We start from the raw sequence: 17,005 nt of genomic DNA, 5'->3' as shown, positions 1-17,005 counted from the left end.
GTGTAAAAATCTTTTATGTTCAGAGCACAAAGGCATAAGTGTGTTCCCCTAGAATGGGCTTAACTATTCTTCGCAGGCACCGTGATTCTTGATTTTACTAGATAAATTTGCTTAATTTACTAGATAAAAGTGCAATTTGCACCAATCTTTTAGTTGAAATGTTCCCTCTTGTACTTACTGGCAAACATACAAAGGTACTCTGTCCAGAACACAGTAAATTTCTAAAATAGCTCATTGTGCTGGTGTTGCTTTTGAAAAGCACTACCTTGAATGTTCTCAGAATGCTGCTGTTTCTGCATTGACTCAGGTTGCCATACAGGCTTGTGGGATGATAGATTTAGTAATGCAAGCAAAACTGAGTAAACTACCTTTTGAATAATAACGAAAAAACTTCCAATGCTATCCTAACCTAGAATTCGCTTCTTTTAATATACATTTCTCACCAAGCCTTCTGCTTCTTATCCTCTTCAAAAGAGTTTTTTACTTCTACAACATGAAAAGTGGCTCTACCAAGATTCAACTGTAAAATCTGTTTGTAATAAACCTCACTAGAAGCTCTTTCAACACATTCAACATTGAGGATTGGAAGCTGAGTATCTGCTGGTGCTTCCAAAGCATTTCAAATTTCAACAGAAATCAGAAGAGGGAGTGGATTCTGACTGACTCAATGCATTGTATCTTGTCTGATGCAGATGATGTCTTGAGAGCAGAATTATATTCTCAGTGGCAGAACCATCACTGAAGTTTCTATCAACTTCGGCTCTGCGGCAGCAATGCAGAGCTAAAGAGCTGATGCAACCAGAGATTTCAAAATGGGAAATTTAAATTGCATTCAGTGGAAGAAATGAGGAGAGATCTTGTCTCCATGTTGATTTCCAAAGTATTTGAGGTGACAAATCAATGTCTCAAGATGCAAAGTTGTCACTGTTGTCTTACTGTAAAACTTTCGTACCTCCTTTGTGAATTCTCATGGGTAGCTCCTCATGGCCAGCTGACTTCTCCCTCCTTGCCACAGCACTGCCAGCTCACTCCAACTCTCTCTCAACTAGCTAGCCCACCCTTTTATATAAAACACTCAGCCTCATTGGATATACCTATGGCCTATTAAGGGCAGGCCTGTTCCTAATCCTTGGTAATTAGTACAGCTGCAACTCTTCAGGGGTGAGATTGCCTTTAGCACTATCTCTTATTCTCCTACAATCCATCCTCCCACACAAAGTCAACAGATGTGACCTAATGTAACTGCTTCCTTTAGGAGCTCCAAAACAGATTCACTGGCTGTGAAAGAGCAGCCCCCAAAGCAAGGGTACATTTGATTAAATATCCTGCTTTTCCAGGCCCGTTTAGACAATTTCTTGCTGAACGTGGAAGATGTGATAGGAGAAACAAAGGCAACTTATATCACAATCACGTAAATGGTAGCAGCACTTCAATTTTTGCTGCTCCTTGTATCCCATTCCATCTTAATTGAAAGGTGTACTCTTGATTTCTTGCGGAAGGACTTCTGGAGACTTTCTCCCTTGAATTAGTTCCCATAGAGAAAATTCTTCCATGCAAATAAAATATAATGAAACACTAAGAAAGTCAGCAGGGTGCTGCAATGTCATTATATGCACTGGCTTGGAAAATACTTATTTTATTAGTCCTTTCTTTGTCTGAAAAACCTATCTATTGCAATTGTGCTAAATATACCACTGGATGTCATTCAGAGCATGATCACAGACAAGAGGGAAAAAAATAACTAGCAAACCTTTGGGACTTGATAACTGAACCTGTGACCACATCTGGATCACTGGAAGCTCTCACTAAACCAAAGATTAATGATGAAAATATATACTACAGAGGATCTCATGATTTACAAATACTGAGGAAGATCCTGAACTCTGTATCGTTTCCCAGACATCTGATGATGTATAAGGTTTGGAAATGTAAAATTTGGCTGAAAAAGAACTATCCAGTTGCACTATTGTAGCAGTTTCATGCTATCTCTACAAAAATCCCCATGAGACAATACTTATAGGTCAAAACACATGACTATTAGCGAAGAAGCCCATAGCATTGTTTGTGCCACAAAACCTCCAGCCACAAAGCCTCCAGCATTTTCATGTTCATTTTTCAGTCCCTACAGAAATGCTACATTTTGGCAATATGGAAGAAACATACAGACACATTTCTAACCCGGTCTCTGATCTTCACTATCTATATCACATCTTTTGAGCAGTCTAGTATATTGTGCTGAGGAAGCAGAATAAACCATGTATTAGAGATGTCAGAATGATTAGATTTAAGGCTAAACCCAAGGGAAGAGCCAGAAGCATGGAAATTCCATAGCATTTCAGGTCAGTGACCTAGCTTGTTTGGAAATACTCCGCTGCATTCCACTTGAGTGATTGGTTCTAAAGGGTGTTTGGAAAAAATAGTTATTATAGTGGTCTGTAATAATCTTCTTTTAATGTTGTGTGGTAACAGTAGCCTAGAGTGAAGAAAGGACTTAAATTTGGTTGATTGTCCTGAACAGCTCAGTTTTTGTCCTCAGTTTGGAAGTAAGAAATACTGTCAGTTAGTAGTAGCTACAGATTTTCTTAAAGTTTGTAGAGAGAGTTCTGGGAGCAGAAAGGTCAGCAGCTTAATGAAGTCTTTCTGCAAGACGGTTACATCTTCCTGCTACAGGTCTAGGAATCCTGTCTTCTTGGAATTACGTTCATTGACATTGCAGGAGCAGATATAAGCCATAGTCCAAAGTCTGGACCCTGGTTTGATGGCACATGGTATGATAAAGACAGAGACCCCCTTTCTCCAAAAAGCACATATGTTCTACGAACATGTATTATTTGAGTATCATAAACTAGTTTATAGTTTCCCTACAAAGTCACTCTATACCAATGATGGGATTTCCCAAAGATTTAAAATGGCAAAGCCTCTGTCATTGGCAGAAAGGTTCACAAGTGCATATTGGGAAGTGACGTGGTGATGGACATACTATATCTGGTTCACTTTGACCCTGCCTCATTAAGGGATTTAATTTCTCAATACAAAATCATCATGTAGCATCTGGGGTTCCCAATGCAGCAGATCCATGCACTTTTATTTATCATTTGGTATATACTGCATTTAGCTAACCTGTCAGTCAGAAACAGGATAATCCATTCACCTGGATTTATGGCTTGTGAAGTTTTATTAATTTCATTGACAAAAGTGAACACTGACCTACGTGTGGACTAGTGTGACATTTCTACCATCCACATAAAACTCTCCTAAAGAAATTAGTAAGATCTCATGAGCAGGTCATGGTTGATGTTCCTCTTTCTTATAAATACAACATTGATACTCTATTTTTCATTAGTTCACTGCTTTCTTCATAGAAGCTTTTCCTTAAATATGTGGGGAAAATATATAAATTTTTCCTGGGCTGTTCTTCACTCAATGAAGACAAAAAGCACAAAGCTCAAGGACTGAGAACAATGTGACTACATGGAAATATTATAAATACAGCACAAAGAATAATTTAGGTTGAAAAAGACCTTAATAATCATCAAGTCCAACCTTTGACTGACCACCACCATGCTCATTAAACATAGTACTAAGTGCCATGACCCATCCTTTCTTGAACATCACCAGTGATGGTGACTCTACCAACTCCCTGGGCAGCCTGTTCCAATGTCTAACTATCCTTTCAGTGAAGAAATTCTTCCTGATGTCCAACCTGAACCTCCTCTGGCTCAGCTTGAGGCCTCTTCCTTTAATCCTGTCACTGGTTGCCTGGGGGATGAGACCAACTCCCATCTGGATACAGCCTCCTTTCAGATGGGTAGAGAGAGTGACAAGGGCTCCTCTGAGCCTCCTCTTCTCCAGACTGAACAACCTGAGTTTTCTCAGCCACTCCTCACAGGACTTGTGCTCCAGACCCTTCCCCAGCCTTGTTGCCCTTCTCTGGGCATTCTCCAGCACCTCAAGGTCCTTCTTGCAGTGAAGGGCCCAGAACCAGACACAGGACTCAAGGTGTGGCCTCACCAGTGCCAAGTACAGGGACACAATCCCTGCCCTGCTCCTGCTGGCCACACTATTGCTGATCCAGGTCAGGATGCCATTGGCCTTCTCGGCCACCTGAGCACAGCTGGCTCATGTTCAGCTGCTGACAACCAGCACCCCCAGTCCTTTTCCTCTGCCCAGCTTTCCTGCCACTCTGCCCCCAGCCTGCAGTGCTGCGAGGGGTCGTGGTGACTGAACCACGTAAGGTGGCTTCACCTTACTGAACCTCAATCTAAGCAGAAACATCTAAGAAAAAAAATAAAGTAACACCTGTAAGACATAAAAATTCTCCCACTCACTAATACATGTAAGCCTAAAACTTAAAGACTGAAAAAAATGGTGCTTGAAAACTCACTGCCATCATATTTCAATGAAATATACTTTGATCCTTAAACCATAGCAATTCCAACCCATTTTCAGGCTGTGACATAGGAGTGGTAATGCAGCCATCTTTGGAAGTAAGACAGATACAAAGTGCTCATAAATTTAGGTGAAAATTTAGGCATCAAAAAGGGCTAAGAGCCCTTTGCAGAAACAGTGATCAGAAAGATGATGATGAAATTGAAAAACAATAAAAAAGGTAGTTAAGAAGTTAAAAATGCTTAAAAAGAAACAGATAATGTAAGAAAATGTATAAAAATAACTCCTAAATTATCACAAAGTCAAAAGTGAAAGACAAAGTAAAAACAAAAGTGTATTTCGGAACACATTAATCTGTTCTTAGTTCAATGAGGACATATCTAATACACTTCAGTTTTATGTAATCTGAAAGTCTCTTTTTGTTATACACCTCTAATTGGGAATGCACTTAAAAAGGCAAATGATCAATGTGAACTGCCAAATTAATTGAATGCATAATTATTATAATAAGAATAATCCATTTTTATAATGAAAAAGGAATCTTGAAACACTTTAGGCTTATTAGAAATAATGTATTATTCAAAGGAAACTATTTTAAAAGGAGGTGTCAACAGCTATTAATAAAACAGAGTTAATTTGAACATCCTGTTGGGTTCTAGACTTTTCTATTCCAACGAAGCCATTACAAATATAAGGGAGAAGGGACCTCAACAAACATTTATCTTGAAATCTTACTCCTTCTTTGTCTCTTTGCTTTATTCCCTACTCCATTTTCATCATTTTGGAGAAAGGCCACTATATGCAAGTTAAGAGGCATATAGGCAAAACCTATTTTTTAGCAGACAAGTAAAATGAACTCCACTTTAGTGGTTTTTGGGGGGTTTGTTTGGTTTGGGGGTTTTTTGGAAGGTTTTTTTTGTGGGGGTTTTTTGTTTGTTTTATTGTTTTTTGCTTGGTGGGGTTTTTATGATTATTATTATTTTATTTTTTATTATTTTATTTTTGTTTTTAAACAGCAAATTATAAATAAAATACTCCTGGAGATAAACTCTTTATACAACAAATATCACTGTAGATTTATGGTGTTCTTCATTTAAGGAAAAGCTTGTACAGAAAGCTTCAACAATTTCAAACGTCTCAATTACACTGCATCCTACTTACTGAAGAATTTTTGTTGGTTTCTTTTTTTTAGAAGAGACGAGCACATAAATATGTCACTGTTTGAAATGCACCTCATCTCTGTGCACTGACAGATTTTATACATAATCTTTCTTCAGCTTCTCCTGAGATAGGTTCAGTGTAGACAGAAATAGAGACCTTTATCTCCTTTGTCATGCATCCAAAAACTATATCCAAAATTACATAGTCTCTGAGCTTTAAGGGCACTTGTCTGACCTGAGTGAACATCCCTATGTTGGGCACATTTGTTGACAAATTTGATGTACTGATTCTTTAGATGCCATTATGTTCTTAAAATATTTAGTAGACAGTTCCTTTTAACTTGTTTAGTTCATAGGTACCTCTTTGTGGTTTCTCAGACAGACACTTAGATTCATCCCTTTCAATTCATCAAGGCAAGTAGCTCAGGAAGAATCAATAGTCCGTGGAGATCACTTCAATTATGTCATAAATCTGTTGATGACCAACATTACCAAGATCTTGCAGGATTCAAAATGACCTACTTGAGTTAAATGTTCAAAGTAGAGGGGGATGCATGACTGCCAACATCTTGAGTAGATGTGGGTATGTCAGTTTGAAGAAAACTTTCCCAGGAAAAGAAATGGAAATTAAAAAAAAATAAATACTAAGTTTGACCTCTTTTAGTCACAAATGTTCATTCTAGGCAATCTTTCGAAAATGCGTATTAAAAATATCCAATTAAAAGCCTCAGACTTTACAGAAGCATACAAACTCAGTATCCAAAAAAAATCCTCTAGTTTTCTAGTTCAAAAACGTGTATATTGTGAAAAAAAAAAGTTTTGGCGCTTCTTCACTCTCTCACTTTTTCTTCTTCCTGAGTCAAGAGAATTTTCTCCCTTCCATCTGTGAGGTGTAGCATACTGTGCACCTGAGCGGCTTGTAGCAAATCATCATCAACCCTCATGTATTTGTAAGATGTAATGGTTTTGCACCAAGTTCAGATGTTCAGATAACTGACACATGAGAGGTAGAAAGCAAGAAGGGCAAAAGAAAGGTGGTCAGGTGAGCAGCAGCCTGCATTTCTATCTGAGAGGGAACTGCCATCCTCTCTGGTCACTAGAAAAAAAGCCGCTTCCCCTTATGTCCAATGAAGTGGCATCATGACAGGAGTCTACAGGGATTTATATATCTTCAGCTTTTCCACTATTTTTCCCGTCAGACATCTTCAAGCATAATGAGTCTGGGAAACACTGCTTAAAACTTAAATCCCCTTAAATCCAAAGTCAGCCAAGTACCTATAGAAAACTAACTGTAATGCCAGCTTGAGCAGAGAAACATGCTGTGGTGGTATCTTTCAAGGAGAAACCATGAAACTGTTCCACTCCCTCCAAATTTTCATGTGATTAACTAAGCTGCCTCCTGCACCAAGTCATACCTAAAAATAGCTTTGGCTTATGGCTTGAATTAAAGCACATTATAATACAAAGGTAAGCCTCTTAAAAGATACAGCATATTGACAGTTTTTCTCATAGCTCCAAGAAAAGTCCAGAAGGTTAGAAGTCAAAAAGAACATCTGCACAACCTTGAAGCAAAAATTATAAGCCCATGCAATCCATGTACACTTGGAAGAAAATCTTCAGTCCATTCATTCCTGCTACTCCATCAACACCCTGTCATGTCCCAGCTGACCACTCTTTTCATTTGGCTGCTTTGTGAAGTATGTGTTTTTTTAGGACTGATGCCAACTACTTTATTCTCTCATCTCAACATCTTCATGCTGAGGAAAAAGAGTAACCTCTAAGATTTACATGCAAAATATGGATGTATTTCCCCAGGATGTATAATGTACCTGTGACAAGGTGCTGGAACAAATTATTGAGATGGAGAGGTAAAGCTTGAAGTGTTCACTAGAGGTTCCAATGGATTATTTGGAATGCCCCTGGTAACACACAGTACATAGCCCTCATTATTACAGAAATAGGTGGAAAAGAGAAGAGAAATAAAGCAAGGAAGAAAAGAAAGAAAAAGCAAGGATAATTTAGTTTACATTTTATAAAGTTCTGTGCCCAAAGCGACAAGGATTTGAGACCAGCTGTACTACACAGACACAAGAGCCAAGCAGAAGTAGACCATACCTTCCTCATAGCTACTTTGATATAAATGTAGAATAACATCACTGAACCAGTGAGGTGATCATAAGTTATATTGTGAAAAGATTTCACACGCATTCAGAAGAGCTCTCTGGGTATAATGCTCCAAGACCTAGTGGCTGTTAAAGAGAATCTTCTTGTGTCTGTTGCCCTTCAGCAACCATTTCGCTATGCTGTTATTCCAAACACTGACTGCATTTCACCCTTCTCTCCTAATCTGCTGAGTAGAACCTCGCTTATGTTAATTATCACCTCTGCACAATGACAAAATCCACTTTTTGAACCTAGCACACAATAAAGGAAAAGTTTTCCCATGTTTTTAGGGAATAATCTTAATTAGGAAATAACACACCATGTTAATATTGTAATCTGGTAATGAAGAAGTCAATATATCAGACATGAATGATGATTTCAATAACCATCCTTTTAGTTTATAGGATACTTGAACATGGAACAGAGGGAATATTGCAGGAAAGGACAAACAAGTGAGAGTAATGAGTGAAAAAGAAAAAAGTTCTAGACTAATAATAAAATACACTAAATCCTAACATCGTTTGCTGAGATGAACTGTTGAGACCAACCACTGAATTTGTATAAAAGATTTCTTAATAATTGAGGACAGCTTTCTTAGTAACAAAAGCTGGAAGGGGTTTGAGTAGGATTTCAAGAAACCAGCAGTTGTAACTTTTACTCATTGTCTTGAGATATACATAATACTCACATCCAATTGAAATAATGGGGTTTACATGCAAAAATATCCTTATTGTCTTTACTTGTACAGGCATAAAGAGAAGACAAGTCTTTGAACTGCAATGTTTCATAATGCAAAATAATGCAGCACTGAGCTACATTAATTTAAATACAATGACATGTTTTATGTCCAAAGGTTGATTCTAGGAATCTAACATACAGAATTTCATACTGCATAGGACCAATGATACAACATATGAGCAATTCAGACAAAGATATCACAGAGTAAAAACATGGTTATTATGTGAGATTTATTTTCCCTCTTACCCACTCATTTTTATTTATTTTACCAGTAAGAACAGAAGAGAAATGAAAATAATACACAGAGAAATGAAAATAACACACTATATATATATAGTGTGCTTTGTAGTTCCCTACCTTCTTCCTAAACTAAGATGAAACTTACAAAGTGCTTTCTGTGCTCCAATTGGCACAACATAGCTTGCATTTTAAGATTTATCCATTATCAACTTTAAAATACATTAAGAATTAGTCCATAAAGATAAATAATTTTGGTTCCCTGAGACTAAACACATCTGGAAGTGTTTTTTGCACATCTAGCAAAACCAACCCAAAGTTACAAAGATACCTCAAATTAACTGTGTGCTTTATGCAACGTGCATGGTGTAAAAGGAAAGATACAGCCAACTTGTCAGAACCTTTTGTAATACTTAGCCATTTCAAGCAAAGAAGGTGGTGGGAAGGAGGTAGATGTAAGGCCTGTAAGACATTTCAATGTACGGAACTCACACACACTAAAGTAAAATTTCTGGTTGTCCACCCACCAACAATCAGTGAAGTCAGGCCAGAACTGTTAACAATAACACTCCAGAGCATGAAACTTTGACATATGGCAATAGTCACCTTTGTTCTTTCCCAGAGAGGCAGCAATACAGAAATTCCTCTCATAGCAGGAAAGTTACGCAAAATATGAAAATCTTCACCTCCCCCTCTACAGTGAAGGAAAAATGGTAATGAAGTAATATATGGTAGATTAGTTTCTTTCCTTTTAAAGAAGATATTTTGCCAGTAGAACTTCTCAAATCTTTAATCACTTGGAGAGATTAACAGCAAGCCTGGAATACATGTTGAAATCCTATCTATCTGAAACATACCATAATGCATGTAGCAGTTTCCTTTGGTAGGATCCAGCTGAATAGCCTTCATGAAGTACTTCTCCGCCTCACTCTTGCGTCCCTAAAAAAAAAAAAAAATCAGGGGTGAAATTATTTTAACAGCATGTCACCCTGCACAATCCTGTCCAGCAAAAATTTCCACATTCATGCACTGCAGAAAAACAGCCACTACTATCACTAGGCTTTAACCTAAATAAATATAAATATTTAAGTGTTACAGTAAGTTTTGTGGTCAGCTACCTCATCAATGTCCAAGAAGTAAGGAACTGGTAGAAACAGATTGCAAAAAGTATTGTAAAGGGCTTTGGAGTGCATAGCAGTTCCATGCTACTTTTCTGGACAAGCATTACACTTACCCAAGCTAAAATCAGGGAGAAACTAGGACAGAGCTTTAGTCATGCCCTTAAAAAAAAAGTCAGTGAGGGGTGGGGGAGGGAAGGCATGTTATGGTTCTATGAAATTAAAGAATCCTAGAAGTTCTTATGTTGGAAATGACCCATAAATATCATTCATTCCCACTCCCTGCTCCTCACAGGACTACCTAAAACCACGTGACCAAGTGTTTTCCAGATACTTCTTGAGCTCTGACAGGCTGGGTGCTGTAACCACTTCCCAGTGACCATTGCAGTGAAAAACCTTTGCCCAATATGCATTCTGAATGTCCCCTGCAGCTCCATTTCTTTGCCTTGTATCCTAAGTAACACTATATACACAGCCAAAGGTAAAGTTACCACAAATGAAAGTAAATAAATAGAAAGTATTTCAGGGTTTAATGTTGAAAGTTAAAAAAAAAGTATTTCTGATTTTAATGTGGGAAGTCAGATTTTATCAGAAATCAATTCTGAAAACCATAAAACAGCTGTTTTAGTTGTTAGAAATGGAAATTTTTAAAGACAATGGTAAAAGGTACAACAATTGGTCAGGGAAAAAAAAAACCCAAAACCCACCAAACTAAGCCTAACAGAACTGATAAAAAGAATAAACTGGTAAAAAGAATAGACATTTTCTGAGACAGAGATTTCCTTATCACTGGAATCACCAAATCACTATATGGTATAGAAGAGCCAGAGCAGATCCATTACTGGCCATTATTCTTGAAAAAACAGTGATATTGGATTAGTCTAGTCTGATACTCAAACACAAATCACTATCACATATTCAGTAAAACACCTGTGACCTGTTTATCCCTATCCCCACGAAATTAGCTGCTGTGGTTTGTGCTATAAAATAGGCAGCCTGCAGAATAAAGAACAGTTAAGCTTAACCCCTGTGCAAGAAAGGCATTGTGGTCTGCACCTCTCAAGTTGCCTTGAGTGTGATTTCACAGATACAACCATATAGGCCTTCTCAAGTTTTGTGGTCTGGAAACAGACATGGCACACATCCTGCACTATCCCACAAGTTAACATAGGAATAATAATGAGGTCTGTTCATGATTACAGCTGCTTTAGATTCTCAGTATTTCCCTCAGGGGTCTTAGAGACAATAAAATAGAGTGAAGGAAGTTGTACAGCACACCAAAAACCATATGAAGACCAGGTTCCACCAAGACTAACACAGAGGTCACATTTCAAGAGAGCATCCTGGCAGAGATACGAGCAGGCTTACCATTTACAGGATTCTAGTTTCACAGAATGAATGTTCATCGGGGTAAGAATTCAGCCTTATTATTTAGTGACCTTTCTTTGGTAAACCCATATTCCTTAAAGCCAAATACACATGGCACAAGGTTCCTATCAACCAAATGGTGCAATTACATGTTAGAGTACACTATCTTATATTGCAGTGGCCCATCCTGCTTTATAAAATACCCAAACCACAAACAACAAAACAACAAACCCATAAAGAAAAATCCCAAAGCAAAAAAACATATGACACAAAACTCAGACTGATTTTTCCTCTTTTACAAGTGCAGAAGAGACATTTATATAAATATATATATATAAAATACAGTTTTTTAAAATAGCATGTAACTATAGTTAAGAACAAAAAATGATGAAAAAAATCATCAATTAAAGCAACTGGCAGGGTGAGGTGATAATCGACCACTCAATTTTTCACATTTAAGTCTAAGGCTGGCAATTGTGGTCTGGCAAAAGTTACAATGGCTTATCTAAGTCTAGCTTTGAGTCTTCAAAATGAGAGGCACTAAGCATATGTATCATTAATACTGACAGAATGAACATCTACAGATTTTGCATAATTGCCTTTTTTAACAGACCAACATTAATTAGTTTTAGCCGGTTGCACTTTGTGTCTATTTCTAGAATATCAAAGCACAGTTCATTGAATACAGTCACAAAATTGTAGCTTCTACCTACAGAATTAGAAGGCCACAAACATTTGTCAAACATGATTAATTTTTATTTACTATAATCACCAAAAATACATGACTGCTCTACTCTTTTTGGCACTTTCCAAATGGCATACTGCACTCCAGTTCAGGCTAGTCAGGAGACCTACAATACACAGTGATGACACGTGCCAGCATACATAACATCAAAAGAACTGTGCTATTTACAGGCTCAAATGGTCATTTCACAGATAAAGGGGAGAAAAAGCTTTAATTATATCAATCAAGACATAAAGTTATCTGATTAAAAACAACAAAAGCTCTATTTGTTCATGTTGACCATCACTTTCATTTATCCACATTTGACAAAAATTATTTTAAAAAATGAATAAAAGTGTTGTCTTGCAGACTGGCATTGTGAGGAACCTAGCATCACACCAGCTAAAATGTCCTCTTTAATGCAGTCTACTGCTAAAATGTCAATACCTCAGCATAGATTTAACACACATTACTTTTTGTGACAAAATATGTAAAATACAACCACTTTACAGAATCAGGCTATTTCACAATTAAAACTTAGTATTTATCAACTTGTTTCAATTATCCAATATACATCTTAACTACCCAACCGAATGCAGACACTGTATATTTTCCTTGAGAGTGATCCTGTCACTGTTCCTTTCCCACTGTATGTTCTCAGTGTTAAATAAAACAGATGGCGTAAGTGAATAAAATGATAACTTTTAAAGAAAATCCAAATAATTGTTTAAACACTTGAAAACAACTGATTTGGGACAGGAAGGCATTTGGTGTGCATGCTCACTGTTACAGTATTGACCCATACAACGGCAGGAATTGAGAGCCACTGGTAACCTCCCAATTTCTAGCAGCAGGGTTTGCAGTCATATATGCATAATTACATGCTTTGGCAATTTTACAAGGCAAAAAACTGTAAGTTTACAACAGCATGACAGCAGACTTATTTGAAGGATAAAGAAGTTATTAATAAATTTTAATGAAAATACTTGACAGCCCTGAGGATCAATAATGGGATAGAAAATACCTTTCTCCTCTTGGTCACCAGTTTACATTCAGTCCAGGTCAGGAGCTAATGAAAAGGTGCTCTATGACAGCTACTGGTCTGCTCTGGAGAAATGAGTGGGTGGTCCCAGCCCAAGCCCTAATGGAGATCCTCTGCACAGAGGTACTGGCATATTTATGGCTTTTCAGAGACTAACAGTGCAGAGACTAACAAGACAGAATCATAAAACAATCAATGCCAATCTCCTTGCTGAAGAAAAGAACTTGAACATGATGAAGACACTTTAATAATTGATTTGGAGCATTGGCTGATATTTGCCTTACTGGATCTGGACCTAAAGCATATAATGAGGACAAGCTTCCTGGAGTTTTCCATTAATAAAGAAAACATCAGTCCCCCTCTCCCCTGTCTCACACCCAAATATAGATGAATTGCCCCTGCTTACCATCTTCCAGCAATACCAACAAATTAAAAATGAAAAAAAAAATATTAAAAGTGCAGGTAAGTAATACAGGGCTCTTATAACCTAACACATAAGTTGTCAGAAATACCAACTTCAGAAATACCTCACTCTCCACAGATCACACAGACTCTAAATCAGAATGGCTGGGTGCTTGCAGTTTTGGAAGACAAACTGTTAATTGTTTAAATATTATTTCAGGAGCTTGATTTTTAAGACCAGTTCTTTGCAGTTGACTGCAAGAGATTTTTTATTTTGTTGGTTGCTTCTTCCCTAGAGACCAAAACAATGTATCTGTGCTTGCTAATATGGTCAGACATACAGCTTTTACAGACATACAAATGAAATTTAAATTACTGTTATGATCACCAAAACAACTGAAAATAAGCCAGCTAAGGGCAGTTCATTCATTAGTAGAAGACTGTATTTATTCTTAAAATATTAAAAAGCTGAGGACAAAACTAGCATTTCGATATCCACCCCAATTTTTTTTTCCTCACTTTTCTCGTTAACTGTGCCAAATTCATGTTGAGGCAGCTGTTGTACTTCAGGCTGCTGGAGGCCCAGGGACCCTGCAATGGTAGTAAAACTGGGAAAGACTAATACAGCTGAGCAGCTCTGAATAACCCTCCTGTGGAAACTATGATGACACAGTGGCAACCAGTAAGGTGGTTCAACAAATTAGGTGGTCTCTGCAATTTGAACCAACTTTATATGACATAAATATTCATCATTCTTCAAAACTTAGGAAGGTTTCACCAGTAGGACACAGACTTCATTCTTCAATATAGTTTTACCAACTTTAACTGGAAATAAAGTGATTGCATAAAGAACTTAATTTATGCTACAAATGCAGTTGACTGTCACTCTCCACATCTGTTTTGTTTGGATTTTTTTGGCAAGCATTCACATTTTTAATAAAACAGATTGAATTATGAAAAGATTTATTAATGGAAGTTTGATTAAAATGTGCACATTGATAGAGAAAAATAAGTATTATGTTACATGCTTTTTTTCTTCCTCTCTAGAATGTTTTAAAGTCACAGACTATTCAGTGATAGTAAAAAAGTTTGAAAAAAGTTTGAACTGAACCAGTGACTTCCTTTCCATGTTTCTTTAAGTTATTGCAGACCTGCACATCCTATGTCATAACCAGTTCCTTTTGCCTCACAAAAATTGTGAGGCAAAACACAACTTAAATGGCGTGATACTGAGGAAATGCGTAATAAATTCTTCAAAAGTTTTTACTTAGCTGGACTAATGAAACAGGAACTATAGAGTTGCACCTTACAATGATGTCATTGACATAGGCAAGCTCGCCACCCCAGGTCTAAATATTAGTAGTTCAAAAACAACATTAATATTTAGCATTTAGTAGCTAAAGGGATTCTTCTTTTTTCCTTCATTTTGCTGTTATTTCTAACTCTTCCCTCTTCACTCTGAATTACAATACAAATATCTTGTACCATAATTCATATGTAAAATGCTAGACCAACTGAAATATACAGGACTTGGATTATTAACATCAAAGGTCTAAAATTTATCTCAGTTTCTATCCTTCCTGTGAGTAAGGAGACAAATCCTGTCTTTGCATCTCAACTTTATTAAAATAAAATAATAACAATCAAATACGGCAGAGAAGCCATCTCAGTGTATGGGAGCATGAACTGAACTGCTCTGAAGGAAATTACACTATAAATCTTTATCTACCAATTCAAAGTAATTCACCATTTATTAAATTTTATACTAAATTTAAAATAATGTTGTCCAGTGACACATAACTTGGTCACGACTAACACTCTCCTCCCCAAACATTTCACTGGACCAGGGCCCTCACATGCACAATCCAGTCCATTGCATACTGCTTGCATAACCCAGTACATAACCTAGTTGCTTTTCGAAATAAGCCTAGGTAGAATCAAGAACATCCAACCTCCTGTAGTTTCATCTTCTATTTGCACCTTAAGTGGCTCATTTTCACCTTAATATATAACATTAGTCCTCCTTCAAATACATGCAGAATTTTTTTGAGTAAAAATCCATCTACTAGCTTCACTGAGATGCTACTGAAGTCAGTGTGATACTTTTATGAGCCAAGGTTAATAGAGAGAATAGTAACATAAACTGTGTTCTTGAGTGTACATCTGTAGTGATAATTAAAGGCATGATAACCAGAGGGTTGAGATTGAAGCAGTGCCCATTGACTTTGCGGGAATCTACTGGACCTTAAGCATTTTGGAATGTGACACAACTGCATATGAACTGACACATAGATCTAGAAATTACAGCACAGCTCAAAACTTCACTGGCTTGGGACGTGACTGAGACACACTATTAGGGTGGTATGTTTTTCAAGTATTATGTAGCAAATTAATCAATAATATATTAAAGCTATGTGACATCCATTTTCTTGGTTTATGTGTCTCCTATCACCAAAATCATTCCTGTTCTATTAAAGTATTCAAACCAATATCAAAAAGAAATGTAAGCATAATTTTTTTTCCCTTGGAGGATTTTTTATTTGGTTGCTCTGTTGTGGTGTTTTTTTTTTTTGTTTGGTGGTATTTTTAAATAGTGTATCTATTTTTAGTGTTTCTTTTGGGGTAACTTGAAGTCTAGAAGGAATTTACTTCATTACATCACTGTTGGAACCAAGAAATATTGTGTAAAGTCTTAAGTAAACTTCTAAAGAACAGATTTCATTCTATACCTTGTGATTTATTTACTGTCTAGACCCCTATTGAAATACTCACTTCAGTCATTAAGCTTTGACCATTTTGTATTAAAAATATGTAATGAAATGTGAAGTAAATTTCCAGGTTAGTCCCTTTCTTTTCTGTTCAGTCTTAAACCACATTTTATATTTTCTGATAAAGAAATGTATTAAGATCTACTCATATTTCACTGGCCAGTCAGTAGAATATAAATTCAGTATTTTCACATGCTGTTTTCACTGAGTCCTATGAATTTCTTCTAATTTAAATTTGGCCTATTTTTTCACAATTACTGACAAAATTACTACACACAGAGTAACTACAGCAGCTTTATTCAACCATGTAATAAAACAAAAAGATCTCTCTTTTGGTGGGTTAGAACTAGATGATGTTTAAGGTTGCTTCCAAACCCAAAGCAGGCTGTGATTCTTTCATGAAAGCAGTTCATTCTGTGTCAGTGATGTTCTCTGTAACAAGCTTTAGATTTATGTTGAGTAAAGTGAGAAGTTTAGGGCTCCCTCTTTCCTGTCCACAGGAAGTTAGAAACACGATACCAAAGATGAGATCCCTGAAGGAGGTTAGTGAGAGGTTATGTGCCTAAATACCCGTTCCAGAGTCATTTATGAACTAGACAGATACGGTATATTTAAATGAAAATATTCTGTTTTACAATTAATTCTATTACAGTTGGCATGCAGCCTAACACATGTCCTAAGGGGACTGGAAAGTATATCTATGGATGCAATACTTCTGGCATGCAGCCAGCCTCTGAAGAAATACAAGCTCAATAGATGTCAGCTATTGAAATTTCTGTAGTTCGGAAATCCTGTCATTCAGACTGGACGTGTTAAAGCTCCAGATACACCAGATAACCAAACCTTTTTAAAAAGGGCTCATGCTTCCGAAGTCAGTAAACCTGATTTTCCCTGCT

General features: G+C 36.9%; 1 protein-coding gene across 1 annotated transcript in view; it reads right to left on the bottom strand.

The window, feature by feature from the left end:
- Positions 1 to 17,005, bottom strand: part of TMTC2 (transmembrane O-mannosyltransferase targeting cadherins 2) — a 234,217-nt gene that overhangs the window by 34,576 nt on the left and 182,636 nt on the right. The window contains exon 9 of the mRNA XM_036401042.2: positions 9,545 to 9,626. Within this exon, the coding sequence (XP_036256935.1) occupies positions 9,545 to 9,626 (82 nt within the window). The remainder of the gene's footprint in view (positions 1 to 9,544; positions 9,627 to 17,005) is intronic.

This window comes from Molothrus ater, chromosome 5, assembly GCF_012460135.2.
Source record: "Molothrus ater isolate BHLD 08-10-18 breed brown headed cowbird chromosome 5, BPBGC_Mater_1.1, whole genome shotgun sequence".
Classification (NCBI taxonomy): Eukaryota; Metazoa; Chordata; class Aves; order Passeriformes; family Icteridae; genus Molothrus; species Molothrus ater.
The sequence above is the reverse complement of the archived record's forward strand: the minus strand, read 5'-3'. Positions and strand labels throughout refer to the sequence as shown.